The sequence below is a fragment of the Erinaceus europaeus genome, chromosome 19 (assembly GCF_950295315.1).
Source record: "Erinaceus europaeus chromosome 19, mEriEur2.1, whole genome shotgun sequence".
NCBI lineage: Eukaryota > Metazoa > Chordata > Mammalia > Eulipotyphla > Erinaceidae > Erinaceus > Erinaceus europaeus.
The window spans coordinates 59,228,319-59,249,409 of NC_080180.1; the positions used below are offsets into that span (position 1 = coordinate 59,228,319).

The 21,091-nt window shown below is 43.4% G+C and overlaps 1 protein-coding gene across 7 annotated transcripts in view; it reads left to right on the forward strand.

The window, feature by feature from the left end:
• Positions 1-21,091, forward strand: part of INPP4B (inositol polyphosphate-4-phosphatase type II B) — a 672,916-nt gene that overhangs the window by 408,550 nt on the left and 243,275 nt on the right. For all 7 annotated transcript variants that reach the window (XM_060179039.1, XM_060179034.1, XM_060179038.1 and 4 more), the window contains exon 23: positions 4,926-5,080. In XM_060179039.1, the coding sequence (XP_060035022.1) occupies positions 4,926-5,080 (155 nt within the window). The remainder of the gene's footprint in view (positions 1-4,925; positions 5,081-21,091) is intronic.

The following is a 21,091-nucleotide window of genomic DNA, read 5'->3' on the forward strand; positions in this document are numbered from 1 at the left end:
TTGTTCAGCATGGCTTCTGGACTTTGGGATGCACAAGCATCTCACAAGCATCTAGCATAATCCGTTCATTCCCCACTACCCCACCCTCCAAGGTTATTGCTGGGACTTGGTGCTGCTACTACAAATCCAGTGCACCTGCTGCCATTTTTTCTTTTTTTTCTTTTTTTGGATAGACACAGAGAAATTAGAGGGGAAGTAGAGATAGAAAGGAAGAGAGAAAGAGACACTACAGACCTTCTTCACCACTTGTGAAGTGCCCCCACTGCAGGTGGGGAGCCGGGGGTTTGAACCTGGATCCTTGCACAGGCCCTTGTGCTTAGTACTATGTGTACACCCAGCCCCTGCATTCATTCATTTTTTTTTGACTCCAGGGTTAATATTGGGGCTCAGTACCTGCACTATGAATACACTGAATACAACGGTTGCCCTTCTTGTATTTATTATTATTGTTGTCATTGTTGGATAGGACAGAGAGAAATGGAGAGAGGAGGGGAAGACAGAGAGGGGGAGAGAAAGATAGACACCTGCTGACCTGTTTCACTGCTTGTGAAGCAACCCCTCTGCAGGTGGGGAGCCGGGGGCTTAAACTGGGATTCTTTCACTGGTCCATGTGCTTTGCGCCACATGCGCTTAACCCGCTGCACTACTGTCCACCCCCCTCCTCCCCTGCATTCATTCTTGATCAACAGCTCTTGAAACTGAGCCTTTCCACTCACCTGCCAACACTGCAGTTATAATCCAACAGCATGTATTCCTTTCTGGGAAAAATGGATGGATATTTACCATGAGTCTGTATAAACTAAGTGACCGAGAGCAAGAAGGGAAAAAGCTGCTTCCCTTCCTAACCCCTTCGAGTCCCAGGGATGGACCTCATGGGCAACGGCAGGAAATAGTGCCTGAAGCCTGACTTCATGCTGGTCTCACTGACCATCATGCTGCCTTAGTGAAGGCTGTTGTTTTTAATAGTCTTTTCCCCAGTGTGTCTGTTCCTTGTCTTCCAAGAAGAGTCTGGATTGTAATATCCCACAAAAATTCCACCAAGATAGGCCATGAGTTATTTTTGCTAATTCACTAATAAGTTAAGGGCCTACAAGTGGTTGTGATTTACCAAAGCTATCTGACTACCCAGAGACATGAATGTGTGATTGTGGCGTGGCCTAGCTTAGATGGCATTCTATTTAAAAAAAAAAATTATTTCACATGAAGGAGAAAGTTTCCTAAGAGAAAGAGAGAAAACAGAGCACCACTCCAGTATGTGCAGATCCAGGGGCTTGGTTGTGGCTCCTTGCTGAGCACACATGTTACAATGAGCAAGTTTCTGGGTTCAAGCCTCCAGTCCCCACCTGCAAGGGGAAAGCTTACAGTGAGTGGAGAAGCCATACAGCAGGTGTCTCTGTCTCTCTTCCTGTCTTCCCATTCCTCTCAGTTTCTGGCTGCCTCTATCCAATAAATAAATAAAGATAATACTTAAAAAAAACTTTACATTTAAAAAAACATTAAAGCAAGTAGGGTAGGTGGTAGCACAGCGGGTTATAAGCACATGGATCCCAGTTTGAGCCCCTGGTTCCCCACCTGCAGGGGGAGAACTTTGCGAGTGGTGACACAGGTCTGCAGGTGTTTGTCTTTCTCTTCCCCCTCTCTGTCTTCCCCTCCTCTCTCCATTTCTCTCTATCCTATCCAACAATAATAACAACAAGGGCAACAAAAGGGGAAAAATAGCCTCCAGGAACAATGAATTTGTAGTGCAGAGCCACAGAAATAACCCTGGAGGCAAAAAAAAAAAAAAAAAAGGAAGAGAAGAGAAGAGAAGAAAACAAAATGGAAACGCAGTAAAGCCCATAGTTAAAGGAAATATTCCTTGCAGTGTATATACCAGCCCAGCATGACTGACAGAGCCAGTGAATGGCTGGTTGCTGCCTTGATAAACACACAGCACCCAGCCTGGAAATTCAGTATTTTGTACAAACATTGGCTTTATTAGCATTTTTATAAGCTGATACCATAGTTCCAGTATCCTCTTTATAAACTGAAGACCTTGATAATTACCTCCCTCTCCCTTTTTTTTTGACATCTTTGAAGCTTTGTGCATGCATGATTTCACCTCCGGGCCAGTTTGGCTTATGTTTTTATTTTCACATAGAGAATTAGAGGAGGAGACACAACAGAATCAGAGCCTGCCTCCCCCACTCCACACACACACAAACACACACACACACACATACACACACACACACACACACACACACACACACACACACGCACGCACAGAACTGGCACGTGTGATGGAGCTTGAACGTGAAAAGACATGTCCCCCACCAGGTGAGCTATTTTTCCTGCCCCTGATGATAATTTCAAAATGAAGGATTATACACACACACACAAAAAAAAAAAAAACTGGCATTTTCCTAAAAGCTTTCCTCTCTGGCTCCATTTTATTATTTTTTTTCCTTAATTCTATTAATGAAAGGTTGCTTTTGTTGACGTTTCACATCTTTGTTGAAAAATACTGAGGCCAGGCAGTGGCACACCTGGTTGAGCTCACACATTGTCCTGCTCAAGGCCCCAGGTCCAGACTCCTGGTCCCCGCCTGCATTGAGGGGGGAGCTACATGAGCAGTGAAGCAGGTCTGCAAGTCTCTCTATCTCTCTCTCTGTCTCTGTATCTCCCCCTCCTTGTTCAATTATTCCCCATTATATCAATTTCTTTTTAAAAGTGCAGGCACTAATCCCCAGGAATAACCCGGGTAGCAATAAAAGTAAAAGAATTAATTGATTGATTTTAAAAGAAAGAAAAATATAAAGCTATTTGATTTCTTCTTTATTGGATATGAAGAAATAAAAGAAGTGACCAGGGAGGCTACTCAGCAGTAGAGGGCAGGACTTGTGTGCATGAGGCCTTGGGTTCGATCCCTGGTACTGTGGGTACCAGAGTAGTGGTCTCCTCTCCTCCCTACCCAGCCCCCTGTGGAAAATAAATGAGTTAATCTTTGAAATGTTAAAGGAATGAAAGTTTAGAGAGACCAAATGCCAAACAAGTATCTTAAATTAAGTGCACATGGTTCTGAAGATGTATGGACAGACAGACACCATGCCTGATGGGCACAGCATCACCTGCCTTCCAGGAGTTTTATATTTAGAACACTAAATATCTGTAGCAGATGAGTTGCACATGCTACTCACAAGATGATTTCCAAGTATATTGAATGCTATTTATTTAAAAAAAAATGTGAATGTCAACTGAGGTGTATAGTTTACTTTGTGATTTAGTCAAGTGTATGCTATTTTATATTGTATATATTGAACTGCCATTTACCTGAAATGGATTGGAATGTTCTGAATGAAAAGAAAGATGAATTTGGTGAAATCATGCTCCCGTGTTTTTCTAGTTACATATGACAGATATAGTAAGAAAACATCAGAGGCCTAACAAGGAGTTCTAAGTCTTCATTTAAATATCAAAATCACAGTTGAGACATGGCCAAAAAACTCTTGATAAAGTATATTATTAAATCCTCTCTTCAAGGAAGAGAACAGCCAAGACCTCCGTGGTAGTGGGTAGTGCGTCAGGTCTAACTGATGTCTCATAAGATTTATTTTAAGGACATCCTAATGAACATTACTGATGCTAAAGTCAATCACTAGCATTTTCCTATCAGAAACCTACCATTGGGTCAGGGAGCATAAGATATAGAATTTACCTCTTAACCACAAGGCAAGAAGACAAGAGATTCTTGCTACTTAGAGGATCTTCTAGACTTGGTCCTTGTTAGGTGTCCATATGTTGGCTTGCTGACTCTTCTGTGTTGTAGACACATGACTTAACCTCTCTAAACCTCAATGTCCTCCACTGTAGAGTGAGAGTAATCATCCTTCCTCCAAAGCTCATATCCAGTTAAACAAAAATGTAGGTGAGATCTACTGGCTTTCGGGCTGGATAGTTGGGAGTGTTCACTGATCAGTGGCCATTTCCAGTGTCGTGATGGGGCTTGTTTGTCAGTGTCTGCCTTATCTGTTGCTCTGCTACCTGTGGGGATGGATGACTGAAGCCTCTGTCATGTAAAGAAGTCTAGCAAATGTTTTTTTTTTTTAGATGGAAACTAAAAAAGATATTAGCTCCGGCTGGGGATACAGCATAATGGTTATGCAAAAGAATTTCAGGCCTGAGGCTTCAAGTTCCCAGGTTGTATTCCCCAGTACCACAATAAACCAGAGCTGAGAAGTGCTCTATTAATCCTCTTTGTATCTTTCTCTCTGTATCTCTCTGATTAAAATAAAATAAACAAAAATATCTTATAAAAAAAAGATATTAGCTCTTTAGGATTCAAGTCCAGTGTGTGACCCAGGAACTGGAAATCTCCTGGCCCCCATGATACTGAAGGTACCTCTCCTGAGCTCTGATTATTACCATCTCTGCCGCCTGTTCCCCTTAGGGAGCTTTGCTGTCTCTGCTGGGCAGATCTCATCTCGTAGGGCTCAACACCCCACACACACACTTGACCTACAAAGAGCCAAAGCAACTCAAGCTTGTCCACTAGCTTTTGAAACCAAGCGGCAAAGGTGTTTTTTAATTAACTGTTTTTTATAGACAGAAATTGAGAAGAAAGGGGAATATAGAGAGGGAAATAGAGAGACACCTGCAGCCCTGATTCACCACTTGTGAAGCTTTCCCCCTGCAGGTGGGGGACCAGAGGCTTGAACCTGGGTCCTTGCGCACTGTGATGTGTGCGCTCAGTCACTCAGCCAGGTGCGCCACCACCTGGCCCCACCCCAAAGGTGTTTACATTCGGTTGGACAGAGGCAATCTGCCGATGGTTCTAAACTAATCTGACTTGGGTTGGTTTTGATAAGAAATGTCTTCAGGCACCTGGGCCTTGGGAGGAAGCTACGGACATACCCCCAAAACTGTCTGTATGGCTGTTTCTACAGATCTGTCGCAAACTGAACGGTATTCGTTTCACCTGTTGTAAAAGTGCCAAAGACAGGACATCCATGTCGGTAACGCTCGAGCAGTGCTCCATCCTGCGAGACGAACACCAGCTTCACAAGGACTTCTTCATCCGGGCGCTGGACTGCATGAGAAGGTACCCACGCCGCTGCTGCTTCCCTTCTTTCACGTTCATGTTAAGGTGTCCGTGCAGGTCTTGCAGGGGAACTAGAGGTGTAGTAGTTCATGGCTTCCACAGCTCCTGAAATGCTGTGCATAGGAGGGTTGCTAGGTCTCATTAGCTTGTTTAGACTCGAGTTCAAGGGTTCGGGACATGGTGTCTCTTGTGCCCAGAAAGCACTGTTTTCCTGTGTGCGCCTAGGGAGTTCTGCCCATGCACATAAAAGGCTTTGCTGAGCCCTAGCAAAGCCTTTTCAAATTGGAGCCAGGAGGAGACGTTTCCCTGAGCTGCAGGGTCTCTGGGTCATAACCTCCTTCTCCAAAGTATCTTGCAACCCTCCCTGCCGCTGCACAAGGATGGGATAACACAGATGCTTTGAGAAGAACCTTCAGATCTCTGTTCTACGGGCCCAGTGGTGGTGCGGTCGTTAAGCGCACATATTCCTGAAGGCAAGGGACCATTTGACCCCCGCTTCTGCTCCCCACCTGCACAGGGCCCCCTTCATGAGTGGTGAAGCAGGTCTACAGGTATCTATCTCTCTCTCCCTTTCTCTATCTCCCCATACTCGCTCCATTTCTCTCTGTTCTATCAATAAAAAATTAGAAAAGGAAAAAAAATGGCCACTGGGAGCAATGAATTCATAGTGCTGGCACAGAGCCCCTGTGATAACCCTGGAGGCAGAAAAAAAAAAAAAAAACAACTACTACTCTGCTGACATTTAAAGGGCCCTGCCTACAGTCATGTTACTTGATTCATTTCCTCATAATTGAATCTAAAACCCTAAGCCATAAAAGGAAGGAGGAAGGGCCTGCTCTCAGGTGTTGGCAGCAAGAATATGTTAATTAAAGTTAAGCATGAGAGCCCCACAAAGCAGAACCGCACTGGGAAGCAGGGGTCTGCTCCCTGTCCCTGGGAAAAAATCCCAGGGTACCCTGGGGAGCTGCCGCTTGCTGGCCTGGCTCCTCCTTGCTTTTAGTCACTGCCCTGCTTCTGTGGACTCTGGTCACTTGCCTGGCTGCTCCCTCTGTGTCTGTATGTCTTTCCTGCTCTTGAAAAGCTCAAGTCCTCTGCTCGACACCATTTCACATCTCCTGGCATGTTCACTCTTGGGTGGAGTACTGTCATAGCTTTGCAGGAAATACACGAGGAAATCTGGAGGCCTGACATGAACATCTCAGCCACATCACACACCTTTGGTTGATATCAAATGTTTCTGTACAACAGTAATTTCTCAGTCCCAGTGGGGAAATTTTTACATTGGCATCTCTAATGGACTAAAAAAGGAATGGAAAAATGACCCAGTGGAGGGACTGCAGTGTTGGGTGAGGAAAAGTAAAGCACGTGATCTTAGAAGGCCTGGAGACAGACAGAAATTCTCAGCCAGCATGACTGATCTGCAAGGTGAGGTTGGTGCTAGCTTATTTTAGGCAGGGCCCTAGGACTTCATAAATCAAGGCGGGGGTCTGCCTTGGGTGCCCTGTATTGCACAAAGCTCATACTTTATTTATTTATTTATTTATTTATTTATTTATTTCCACATAGAGCAGTGAATCACCATTACATATGCACATACTATGACATAACACCCATGTGGGTTCATTTTGGTCAGATGTCTAGGAATGGACTCTAAAAATCTTGCTGACCTAATCTTTCTTTTTTAAAAAAAAATTCTTTATTAGTTGATTAATGCTTTAAAGTCAACAATAAAATAAAATAGTTCGTACATGCATAGCACTTCCACATAACAATACAACCCCACTAAGTCCTCCTCTGTCATCAAGTTTCAGGTCCTGAACCCCACCCCACCCCCACACACACCCCAGAGTCTTTTACTGATGTAGTATGCCAACTCCAGTCCAAATTCTGCTTCGAGTTTTCCCTTCTGTTCTTTCTAGCCTGCCAGCCTCATTTGAATGGGATTCTGCATATTATTGCTAACATTGTAACTGGAGGAGAAATTGGAAATGTATTTGGTGAATAATTTGCGGATTTCTTTTCACCGTTTGTTGATTGATTGGTTCGTTGGTTGACTGACTGTGCTGCTGGGGCCACATCGGTTTGTGATTTCACAGCTCCTTCCTGGGCTGCTTTTTCATTCAGTGGAGACTGAGAGCTCCTGCACATACCTTAGATCTTCCCCCTGTACTAGGCCACCTCCCGTTTGGTGCCAGTGCAGGAAGCTTAGCTTTGTAGATGTAAGGTATGCACCTTACCAGGCAAGCTATCACTCTAGCCCAGGATTTGTTTATTTTTTTATCTTTTAAAAGAAAGGGAGAGGAGATCAGGTGGTGGGTCACTGGATAGAGCAGACACTACCATGGGGAAGGCCCGGTTTCAAGCCTCCAGACCCCACCTGCAAGAGGGAAATGATCAAAATGATTCTCAAAGAAGTACCATCAGGGAGTCGGCCTGTAGCGCAGCAGGTTAAGCACACGTGGCGCGAAGCACAAGGACTGGCATAAGTATCCCAGTTCGAGCCCCCAGCTCCCCATCTGTGGGGGGGAGTCGCTTCACAGGTGGTGAAGCAGGTCTGCAGGTGTCTCTCTTTCTCTTCCCCTTTCTGTCTTCCCCTTCTCCCTCCATTTCTCTCTGTCCTACCTAACAATGACATCAATAACAACAACAACAATAACCACAACAACAACAGAAACAACAAGGGCAACAAAAGAGAAAATAAATAAATAAATTTTTAAAAAATAAAAAAATATATTTAAAAAAAAAAAAGAAGAAGTACCATCAGAAGCCAGCCTCTGGGTGAGAGCCAGGGGTTGGAGCCACTGGACAAAGACAAAAAGACAGAAGTCTGCTTTGTTTGAAGCAGATTCACTTCAGGAATTCCTGTTACTGTCTTTCTGATCAGACTACAGACCTGATTCACCCACCCTGTCTAGGTGTGTGTGTGTGTGTGTGTGTGTGTGTGTGTGTGTGTGTGTGTGTGTGTGTGCTGCCACATCTTTGGCCGGTCATTATAAATAACTTGAAGACACTCATCTGCCAAAGCTCTGAGAAGGTTTACTCAGAAATGCAACAGAAGACAGAGGGCAGAGAGAGCACATTCAGGCAGTGGTCAGGGGTACTCTGGATTCTCCCTTTGGGCTCCTCACCTACAGGTGTTAAGACTCATCACCCCCTCGTGCAGGAAAAGAGTGGCCGAGAGCAAGGAATTACGGCTTCTGTAGAGTTCTTTATGCCTGTCTAGAACTTCCTTTTTGTTTGTTCTTTCTTGGCATATGGGGATGATTGATTGGTTGGTTGGCTGGTTGATTACCACATTGCCACTCAGCTTTGGCTTATGGTGGATCGGGGCATGAGAGTTTTGTCATTGTTGTTTGTTTGTTCATTTTTTGTTTTTGCATAATGACTCCTCTATCTCCCCCACCCTGTTCATTTGTTATTTTCTTGCCATCAGGATCATCATCATGGCTGGGGCTTAGTAACTGCAGGACAAATCCACTGCTCCTTGTGGTCATTTTTTTTCCTTTTATTTGATAGGAAAGAGAGGAGTTGAGAGGGAGGGAGAAAGAGAAGGACTCACCTGTAGTACTGCTTCACCACACTGTTTCTTCCCACTGCAGGTGGGACAGGAGGCTTGAGCCTGGGTCCTTGCACATGTTAATAATGTGTGTGTTCACACGTGTGCCACTGCCTAGCCTCCTACATTAGACATTCTGTGAGAGGAACTGCTGTTAGTTACCATAATGAGCCTGTGAGTTTGACATGTCACTTGCTAGGAATTCACTAATATGTTGGAGAGGCGAAAAGGAATTGCTATGGGCTGCAGTGGTCCAGGGGAATTGAACTGTGTTCTGATATTGGGTACAGTTTGGGTAAGAAGCAAGGTTACCAGTTTTTTCTTTCTTTTTTTTTTTTTTTTTACTAAGAATAGCTAACTGGCTAAGACTAAGAGTCACATATATTAATTCATCAGATTTACAAAATGATATCACATTGGCTTTACTGGCTTCAATTAAATGAGACCTGTATTGATCTCTGTGATCTAGCCTATTCCTTTAATAGCTGTTAAACTGAAAAGACAACTGTTTGTCTGTTCCCCGACTGGCTTTTATGTTATTTCTGATATTGTACTGGTTCAAGCAATAGTGTAAGCATTCTTTTTTTGAACCCACTTCTTTTTGTTTATTTGACTATGCAGAAACAACTATTAAATTTTAAGATACTGGGTTTAAATCTCATTTATTTGTTGTTTTTTTTTTTTTTTTTAGCTGATCTGAAATTCAAAGTGTATTTACTCCATCCCTGGCACTGTCATTATTTTTTTTTATTTTTATTTATAAAACGGAAATATTAACAACACCAAAGGATTAAAGGGGTATGATTCCATACAGTTCCCACCACCATAACTCCATATCCCATCCTCTCCCTTGGAAGCTTTCCTATTCTGCATCCCTCTAGAAGTGTGGACCCAGAATCATTATGGGATGCAGAAGGTAGAAGGTCTGGCTTCTATAATTGCTTCCCTGATGAACATGGGTGTTGACAGGTCGATCCATACTCCCAGCCTGTCTCTCTCTTTCCCTAGTGGGACAGAGATCTGGGGAGGCAGGGCTCCAGGACACATGGTAGGGTCATCTGCCCAGGGAAGTCAGCTTGGCATCATAGTAGCATCTGGAACCTGGTGGCTGGAAAAAGTTAAGATACAAAGCAGAGCAAATTGTTGATTAATCATGAATCTAAAGGCAATAATATTTCAGATGAATATTTGGGAGTCTCCATTTTGGAAAAAGTTAGTAGGTCTATTTTAGGTATATTCCAAGAAACCATGACTTTACTAGTTTTTGCCTGAGTCTGACAGCTAACATGCAGGTGGACCCCAAGGTATTGTCTGGGGAGATGGTGTCTCAGTTGAAAAATAAGACTAGAAAGCTGGGTTAGAGAAGACAGTAGCTCCTAAACATGTGGAAAGTCTATAAATAGTGTTAACTGTAAACCCCATCAATTCGATCTGGGGCCTATGTAGCCTCTGTATCCTTGTAGGTCTGAGCTCATGGCTAGGAACATTCCAGGCTGCACTAATTTCAGGACCCATTTTCCTGGTAGAATATGTTGCCCAATCTCCCTTCAGAGGAGGGGGCAGTCCCTACCATTGTTAATCCACATTGAAGGCAAGGTCCTGTAGGAGCCCACAAAGGGGTCCATTATGTTTTTTCTGGTGGAGATGATCAATGACAGTGGAGAGAAGGATGCGTTAGAGGTCTAGGCCCATCATATCTGTGTGGGAATCCCAGGACTCCCTAAATAGGCCCCAGGTGATGGGTTGGCCTGTTAGTAACCAAAGAGTCATCATTAATGTTTTCTGTCTCTTGTCCTTATCCAATTTTTGTAGTCCTTACTTTTCCTTGACAAAGTTAGCCTTGGAGTGATCGAGAGAAGTGAAATAGGAAATAGGTGAGGAGAGTATCTAGTTCTAAGTAGAAATTAGTCTAAACGTTCTTAGATGTATTTCCAGGAATGCAAGTATGGGGGAATTCTCTAATATATTCACCTATAAATAGAATAGGTTGTGAGGTGTTTCTGGTATCCATTTCACTAGAGCCTAAGAGTTCGCTCTTCAGAATGACCATACTAATCGCCAGCCAGAAGCCATAGACCCAATATTTGCTCTGCAAGTGCTTTGTCATTCTGATGGGTGAGGTCACTTCCTAGGGATACACCAGCATGCTTACCTTGGTACTATGTGTGTTTCTGAATGTTGGCCAGCTGGGTTTTTACTTCCAGAAATTTTGTTTTTAGAATCTGCTATATTTTGTGGTAGCCACACATATCTGCAAGTGGGAAAAGCACTGGGCCTTTTTAGACCACTGGGTGATTGTGTCTAAGTCCTAGAACAAAAGAGTCACTGGAGTGGTAGCTGTAAAAATACATATTGTTTAAATGAATGCATAGTGGAATTAGAGGTCTCTAGGCTTTGGAAAGAGAAATGCTTCATATTCTGACAAGAGTCTGTGCTTGGAATAATGCTTGTTTATTTGTTTTTGATCTGTTTTGTTGTTAACAGAGAGAAAGTAGAGCTTCATTTTAGACAATGGCAGGAAACTTCCAGCTACCTTCAGACAAAACCATGTTGGTGATTAGGGATATGACTGGTGCCCTTGAACACAAGACAAGGTGCTGGATGGGCAGGTAGCTCACCTGGGGGGGCATGCCTGCTTTGTCACACTAATGGCTGCAGCCTGGCCTCTGCTGCACTGGTGGGGGCTTCAGAGCTGCAGTGGTGTCGTTCCCTCTCTGCGTCTGTCTCTGTCTACCCAAAAATGTTAACCAGGAGTGGTAAATACCCTGATACAACATAAAAAAAATAAAAAAAAGAAATAAAGGAAAGAAAGAAGTTAAAGGGTGGGGTAGGAGGTGACACACCTGGTTATGCACACATTACAGTGCACAAGCCCCTGGTCCCACCTGCAGGGGGAAAACTTCATAAATGGTAAAGCAGGGCTGCAGGCGGCTCTCTGTCTCATTCCCTCTCTACCTCCTCCTCCCCTCTCAATTTATCTGGATCTCTATCCTATACTATATAATTAAATAAAAACATATAATAAAAATTTTAAAGAGGTTGAAAAAATGAATCATTCTTAGCCTCATGCATTTCTCCTGCCTGAATGACATTGGTCTCAGCCTCCTGGGCAGGAAGGCACCAAGTACAATTATACCTCATTCTTCTCTACTCAGGAAGCCTGGCAGAAATCACATGGGTGTGAGTGGAATCATTACAGACATCAGAGGACCGTTTATCAAGCAGCCCATTTGCAAACATAGGTAGTTTGTACAACCGAACAAGTCACATTCATTGTTACAAGGAGGCAAGAACCAGCTCTGAATTCTTGAAAATCTTATAATCATGCCACATCAAACCAGGGGACATTAAATCCCAAGAGCCCTTAGGTTCTTTGTAAAGTAAGAGAGTGTATGTAATGAAATTGCTAATAGGGGCCAGGCAGTGGTACTCCTGGTTGAGTGCACATGCTAAAACATGCAAGGACCCAGGTTCAAGTCCCCAGTCCCTACCTGCATGGGGAAACAGCTTTCAAAAGTGTTTCTCATTTCATCTCTATATTCCCCTTTCCCTCTGGAATTCTCTGTCTCTATTCAATGAATGAATTAATAAATAAACTATTAAAAAGGAACTGATAACAGAATGTAGTGTACAATGAGTCATTGTACATGGTCCCTGGCATATACAAGTACAGTAAACGTGTGTGCAATTGCATGTAAGAATAGATAGCTTACTATTATTGTAACTATTTGAGCAGCATTTCCTCTCCTGGGATTATTTGTGAGGAAGAAATAACACATTCACCAGGGAAGCACTCAGCCCAGTAATTGTTACTTAGCAGGAATCAGTAAATATCAAGTGCTATTCCAGCTACTACTGGTGGTTGGTAGTTACTGCTCCCACCTTCTTCTTGTGCTTTCTCGTTGGATTGTGTCACCTAAACTTTGCACTGGGTGAACGTCTTGGGGAAAGTGAAAGCAACATGGCTTTAAGTCATTGCCATTATCTGCATGTGGCTTCTCAGGACGGTCCTTGGGTCCACAGCACCAGTGTCCTCCAGGAAGTGCAGGTCATCACAAAGAATATTGTCAGGCTTTTCCCCAACACACTGGGTCAAAACTCTGGAATCAGGAGGCCCCCAAACCAGGTGATTGTGCTGCACACTTGACTGGATAAGCACTGGTCTTGCAGCAGCTTTGTTGAGATAGAATCCATATACATGAAGAGAGCTTAAGCCACAACATCCACCCACTCAGAAGGTACAAGTCCGTCTCACACACCCATCACAGGGCTCAGTACACACTTGAGTGTCACCATCTTAGTGTGTTCTCCATACTCATAGTTTAGCATATTCACAGACTTCTGCAACCATCAAAACAATCTAATTTTAGAAGCTTTTTTAAAAGATTTTTTTAATTTGTTTATTAATGAGAAGGATAGGAGGAGAGAGAAAGAACCAGACATCACTCTGGCACATGTGCTGCCGGGGATCGAACTCAGGACCTCATGCTTGAGAGTCCAAAGCCTTATCACTGTGCCACCTCCTGGACCACTTTAGAACCTTTTAATCCTCCTTAAAAGAAACCCTGGAGCCATTAATAGTCCCCCCACCCCACCCCTGCAACCTCCTAGCCAATCCCACACCCTATTCAATACATCAAATAAACTCTCTCGAAACCTCTCACATCTAGCTCATTGTGTCTAGTTTACCCTCCCTGGCCTTTCCATGTAGGTGAAATGGCATAAGATGTGGTCTTCAGTGAAAGAGCATTTTCACCCAACTTGGTATTTCCAGAGTCCATCTACATTGTAGGCCGTTTGTATTGTGAAACTCTCTTTGTGAGTATCTCTGATTATGTTGCTGTAGCACTTAGATTTGCTTTGTAGAGGATTCTGAACTCTGCTCTTAGCACTCATCGCTACAAGTGAAATAATACTGATTTAGTTTCTTCAATTTGCCAGAAATCATCAGCCTCTTACATTTGAATTTATGTGTTTTCAAAATGATGTGTGTCTTCTCAACTGTTAGAGACAAGAGTGGCATTGTATTCTCAGATGCTTTTGAGTTTGCAAATCACTTTGACTGCTCCATGGTCTTGAAAATAGGACTACAATAGAGTGTCTTGTGTTCAGCTGCTGCTCCATGATTTGATTTGATAACATAAATTCAGAAATGGCATTATTATAACCCCAAAGAGTTTTATTAGATTTTGTGATAAAGATTGGGTTTTTTTTTTCCTTTCAGAAAAAAACTGGAACAAGAATGAGAAAAGAAGGCATATCAGAACTGTTGGGAGAGATTATTTCTGCCAGCAAAGGGGGGGGGGTGCTGTCCTCTTCATGAGGATGGGCTTACTTTACAGCAGCTACTCTTGAAGTAGATATATTTCTTAAAAATTCTGTCTCTAGCCAATAGGAAAAAAAAAGAGATGATTCACTTTATTTTCCTGTATGAATTCATAATCTCACAGAATTACATACAGTGTATGAGCACTGAGATACCATTGCACAGTCTTTAATCAAAAAGCAGTTTAAAGTTGGGGATCATAGCTCAGCCTCTGAGAATAGGATTTGCTATGCTTGAGGCTCCAGGCCCTCTTCCTAGTACCACCATATGCCAGAGCTCAGTAAGCAGTGTTTTGGCTTTTCTCTCTCCCATTAAAAATGAATGAGTAGTTTTAAATTTTATTATCTTCAGTTATTTATAGGGTAGAGACAGCCAGAAATCAAGAGTGAAGGAGGAGATAGAGGAGAGGCAGACAGACACCTGCAGCACTACTTCACCACTCACAAAGCTTTCCCCCTGCAGGCAGGGACCAGAGGCTCAAATCCAGGTCCTTGCACACTGAAACATGTGTGCCCAACCAGGTGCACCACCACCCGGGCCCCTGAATGAAGACTTTTTAAAATGGTAACTAATGGGGGATGCGTAGTGGCTTCCCTGGTTAAGCACATACATTATCATGCACAAGGATCTGGGTTCAAGCCTCCAGTCTGCACCTGCAGGAGGGAAGTTAAGTTTCACAGAGGTGAAGCAGGTCTGCAGGTGTTTCTCCGTCTTTCTCCTCTATCCATTCTTCTTCTCTCAATTTTTCTCCATCTTATTTAAGGGGCAGGGGAGAAAGAAAGAAACAAAGGAAGGAAGAAAGAAAAGAAAGAAAAAATGGCCGCCAGAAGCAGTGGATTCATTGTGCAGGCACCACACCCCAGCTAACCCTGGAGGCAATAAAAAGACAAAGAAAGGGCAGCCACATAGACTCACGATGAATTCAGCCTGGCCGCAAGAGAGCGCGAGAGAGCGAGAGAGCCTCAGTCTGCAGCTAATACTCACTGGGTTTAGTCGTTTTCTATTCGCTTTTATGACTTGACTTCATCGGTGTCATTTTATTGTGCCTCATAATAACATTAAAGTTGGAGGCTGGGCAGGGCCACACCCCAGTTAAGTGCACACATCACCATGTGCAAGGACCAGGGTCTCAAGCCCCCACTCCCCATCTGCAGGGGAACACTTCAAGAGCCCTGTATTCGGTCTTCAGGTGTCTGTCTTTCTCTCTCCCTATCTCCCTTCCCGTCTCAGTTTCTCTCTGTCCTGTCAAATAAAATTTAAAAAATAGAAAGAAAAAAAAGGGGGGAAATGGCCACCAGGAGCCATGGATTGGTAGTGCAGGCACTAAGCCCCAGCGATAACCCTGGAGGCAATAATAATAATAATAAAACCAACAACTTGAAAGTTGTTCGTGAATTATCCTACATTGTGGATTACACTAGACAATATATAGGAACTGTACAGAATTCAAAGCCCATTCTAAATTGTACGCTTTTATTTAGAGTTAAATAAATCTATTTTTAGAAGGTAGCATGGCTTGATCTTTGGGCACTCAGCTATAATCTCTCCACAATGTCAACCTTATTGTGCTTTTATAGACAAACACTCCCTATTCCTGAGATTATGATCTCAGACATTGATGAGAAAAGGAACTTGTGTGATCTGGATTGGCACAGTGGATAAAGCATCAGACTCTCAAGCATGAGGTCCTGAGTTCAATCCCTGGCAGCACATGTACCAGAGTGATGGCTGGTTCTTTCTCTCTCCTATCTTTCTTACTAAGAAATAAATAAAAGATTAAAGGAAAAAGAAAAGAAAAGGAACTTGTGTTCGGTTTCCACTTATGGCATCACAAAAGGATGTCCTGTTTCCTTTCTGCTTTGTTCAGTCTTGTGATGATTGGACCTGTACTTCTCTTGCTACCTTTGAGAGATGCTTCAGACAGCAAGGCAAGCAGTGCGCTTTAGAGGCAGAAGGTAGCTCACCCAGGGGACCCTGGGTTCAAGCCCTTGCACCACAGGGGAGCTATGTGACTAGCATCAGAACTTTGTGGATGGTACTCTTTTTGTCTCTCCTCTTTCTCTCTCTCTCTTTTATTTTTCCTCCAGAGTTAACACTGGGGCTCCATGCCAGCACTACAAATCCACCATTCCTGGTGCCCCTCCCCCTTTCTTCCATTTTATTGGATAAGACAGATACAGATAGAAATAGAGAAAGGAGGGGGGAGATAGAGAGGGAGTGAGAAAGAGAAAGAGAGACACCTGTAGATCAGCATTGCTGCTTGGGAAATATCCTCCCTGCAGGTGGGGAGCAGGGACTGGAACCCAGATCCTTGTGCAGGTCCTTGTATTTAGTACTCTGTGCTTAACCAAGTAGGCTATGGCCCAGCCCCTCACTGTTTTCTCTCTCCATGAAAAAAAGAAGACAAAGGAAAGGCAGAAGGAAGGAAGGAAGGAAGGAGGGAGGAAGGAAAGGAGGGAGAAAGGAAAGAAAAGAGGAAGAGAAGGAAGATTAAGCCTGGTGTGGTGCTCAATGAGACTATGTAAATGCAAAACCACGAATTCATTCTCCTGTGTTGCATTAAAGAGTAAATCTTGCAGGTCCAGGAGATGGCACACTGGGTTAAGTGTGCACAGTGTGAAGAGCAAGGACCCACTCAAGAATCCAGGTTCAAGACCCCAGATTCCCACTTGTATGTGGGAGTGGGGTTCACTTCACAAATGGTGAAGCAGGTCTATAGGTCTCTTTCTCTCTCCCTCTCTATCTCCCCCTTCCCCCTCTCAACTTCTCTCTGTCCTGTCCAATGGAAAAAATAGCCACCAGGATCAGTGGATTCATAGTGCCAGCAAGAACCCTGGAAACAAAAGATAGATAAGTAAATAAATAATTAATTAATCACCTTACTATATGGTTTGAATGAAAAGAAAAAAAAATTTGATCTTTGAAAAGCTTTAGGAACTTGGAGATGTTGATGTTCTCTGTGCTTCTGAAAATCAATCAGCATGTGTATATATTTTTTAAATATTAAGTTTACTTCAAAACTCAGTAATTTTTTGAATATATTTTCCTCCCAAGTAATTGTCACAGTAGCATTAGCACAGTTTGCCGATATCTTGCTAAACTCTACTAAGTTCTCCCCTAAAGTTGGATTAGTAACGGAAGCAAAATTTGGATCTAAATAAAGTGGTCACAAACAAGGAGGTAAAACTCAGAGAACTTTGCATGGTCTAGAACTCTCTCTCTCCCTCTCTCTCTCTCTCTCTCTCTGTGTGTGTGTGTGTGTGTGTGTGTGTGTGTGTGTGTGTGTGTTGAGGGCAGGGCAGGAAACCTTTTCCACTGTGGTGGAAGTAATTGAGGAAGTAATGGGGTGTGTCTCAGTCTCAGTCTCAGGGGAATGAATAGTGAAGGCCCTCCAGGCAGGAAGGGCTTCCTCTGCCTTCTAGAAACAAGGCTTCTGCTGGTGTGGGCCACCTAGACTGAGTATGTCCCTCAACTGCAAGTAGAGGAAGCTGACAGCACTCAGCCTACACCCTTCACATGGTCGATTTCTCCTCTAAGGAAAAAACTTGGACAACAACATGTTTCTCGCTCAGTTCCTGCAATTAATTAATTAAATGGTTGGAGTAGCATTCTTATTCACATCCCAAAGGGGTCTTGTGCATCGTTAATGCCATGTGACCTTGTGTGTATGTCTTTGGATAGCAAGATGCTTAAAGGCAAAATAGTATTTCAACTTCAGACACAAATGTTACTAAAAAATTCAGAGGAGTGCAGTTAACATTGTTTCTCCAGCTTTAATCACACACACACACACACACACACACACACACACACACACACACTGTTGGAAAGGAACATGGAAAGCTTCTGGTTCAACACCATAACATATCTCATATTTGTGAATACATGTGTTAAAAAGCAACTTAAAAAAAAATCTATGTATCACTCAAGTCTACAGTAACCCTTCAGTTCAGTGGGATTCAAGCTTTTGCAACTGAAGATTGCAGCCTTGAATCTAGCATGGTGGGAAGAGAGATGCTAGCAACGTTAGGATGCTTCCCTTTTTGATCTGTACTGGCGAACCAGGAGAAGACAAGGGTTTATCAGAGCAGCACAGAGGATTTTGTGGGACAATTTACTGAGCAGGGGTGGAGCTTGGCGCTAGAGGAAGTTGTCTCACACCACTTCAGAGAACAGGCTAAAGCCACTTCATTTGGCAAAATGGATTTGACATTCTTGCAAGATGTATGATCAAAAGAAAGTAACTAAAATGGGGGGTGGGGTGGAATAAGAAGGATGGGTTGTAATGAACCTGCTTATTACTCTCTGACTTCCTTAGGGAGTGCAGAGTCCAAGTTCTGTCTGTGGTGTGTGTGTGTGTGTGTGTGTGTGTGTGTGTGTGTGTGTGTGTGTGTGTGTCTGTGTGTGATTTTAACATTCCTGCTGCTAACTTGTTAATAAATTTCACTTTCATTCTCTCCTTAGGAGTTGTGAGAGAGATCCTTATGCTAGCATTCCTGTTCAATATTAAGTAAAAAAGAAGTTAAACATTGTGTCTCATTAAAATAAGACACATTGAGAATAAGTAAATAACTGAATGTTTACATCATCTTCCACAAAATATGTCAGCCTAGTTACTTTGCTTATTATTTTCAAGGATTGGTAAAAAAAAATAATTACACACACACACACACACACGTATCTTTTCATGCCTTGTTATTCTCCAGAAATTCAGTTTCCAAGCACTTCCATTTCTCTGCACCTCTGACTTTCCATGCTAGTGGCATTTTCAGACCAGAAATGACTCAGTGACCCTGCCCAGCAAGACACAAGGTCTTTACACAACATCCCTGGCAGATTGTCAGCTAACCTTTTCTTGCACATGTCCAGCAGCGGGAAGTTCGTTATTTGTGTATCAACCCATTCTGTGCTTGGACAGCTGTTCTATATGGTGAGACTTACTGTCACATTAAATTGAAATCTGTCAACTTGTAACTTTCAGTCACAGAGCCACTCGTCTGCCTGGGTCAACACGGAGTATGTTAGCATTTCTTTCCTAGAGTCAGCCAGCAAATATTTGAAGATGGTTGCTGTGTTGTTTCGGGCACTTTGAATTGTAGAAGTAGATACAGCTCCTTCTGCACTTCCTTGGAGACACTGCCACCCCCTCACGGCACTCCTTTTGTTAATGTCCTTAATAAGTAGCCAGGAGCAAAAGTGAGCATCATGGAGCACAAAGCATATGTGAGGGCATCTGGCTACGACATCTGTCACCCCATTGATTGCCAGGGCTGATTCGTCTGATCCGGCTGCCTAGGTGGGCAGGTGGCCCCTTCCTCTCTCACCACTCCATGTTCATCCCTCCGGAATCTGCATGGTCTGTGGAAGAGAACTGCCTTCCCCTAATAGAGAGGAACCCGGACCAGTCTTTGGTTGAGGGTATAGGAGTAGCCGTGCTCACCTGCTAGAACCTCCAACAAGCTCTCAAGAGCACAAAGGAAAAAGTTGTAAGTTGTCTATCTTTCCTCCCTCTTTCCTTCCCTCCTTCCCCTCCTTTCACCTTCCACATCATATTTGCAATGCAGCATACACTGCTCTAAACATTTTTACCAATATGAATGCCCTTAAACCTTACTTTATCCTGAAAATTCAGTCTTAAGGAAAAAGTTGCAGTAGGGTTAAGTGACTTGCTAGACATCTCACAGCTAGAAAGAGGTGTGAAGGACATCTTACTCCAAGTCCCTGCTTCTGAGCCCCTGGGCTGTATGTACTCTTTATTCCTGGTTCTGTAAACTGCATGACCTTTAGAAAAAATTTGGTCTCAGTCTGTAACAAATTGAAACATGCTTCCCTTTGTCATGTATATGCTGCTGCCTTTCTCTGGGACTCTAATGGAGTGACTAGTATTTTGCAATGAAATGTGAACATTTTTAGTATTATTCTTTCTAGCCTTACCCTTGAGATCAGTATATTGGTCAAAGGAAGCATGTTGGCCATGGCATAATTTCTATGCCCTAAGAAATGGTTGAGTTTTATTAATGAATGTACTTATGTTTAATGATATTGAATTAACTGACAGTTAACTGCCACCCAATCTATATAAATAAGTAAATTAATGTATACCTAAAAAAAAATTGCATGAGGCAGTTTCTTTGCCTGTGGTGAAATATCTACATTGACAATTCATGGACTGCACAACTCCAAACATTAATCGTGTATATATGGTGGATGGTGACTCTGGAACCCATTTGCAGTTGATTTCTTGGTTAATCCAGACTACAGAGGCTTGACCAAGTTAGTCAGTTATGAAAGACAAGTTGAACAGGGTTCACGCTGAGTTCAATTGCCCACTTAACCAATGGCTCAGTCATTTCCTCGACTGCTTCTGCTCACAAGTGCCCCAGTAGAGGTCGGGGAACTGTGATAAAGTGACAGTCACTCAAGCATGCTCTTTTCTTTTCTTCTTTCTCCTTTGCCTCCAGTTTATCGCTGGGCCTCAGCGCCAACATTACAAATCCACTGCTCCTGGTAGTCATTTTCTCCATTTTATTGGGTAGGACAGAGAGAAATTAAGAAAGGAGGGGAGGGAGGGGAAGAGAGAGAGAGAAAGAGCGAGAGAGAGAGAGAAAGACTGACACATGCAGACCTGCTTCACCTGATTCACTGTTTGTGAAGCAGACCTGCTACAGATGGGGAGCAGGGGGCTCGAACCCGGGTCCTTGCAGGAGTCCTTGCATTTAGTACTATGTGCACTTAACCAGGCCCCCCAAGCATGTTTTGAAAAAAAAATGACTTGTTTATTTATCAGTGATAAAAAAATCAAGGAGAGTGAGGTAATCAGAGTAGTGTTCTAGTCCGTGAGTGTCGGGATCAAATTCTGGCCCCGCACTTGCAATTCTAGTTCTTTGTCTGCTCCACCACCTCCTGGAGCCCCAGCAGGCTGTCTTCAGCCTGTGTTGGGGTTGGGGCCAAGGCCCCCTTCAGATTCCCACTTTACTCCATGAGAGGCAAGTTCACAGCCTGGCCATGGCCTGCTTCTGAGCTGTTTCTTTCTAGAACGTCGGCCTGCAGAGGCTGACCTTGGTTGGCCACGGCCCTGTTCATTGCTTCTATAAAAAAGTTTTTAGTTGGCCCTGAATACACCCCGATG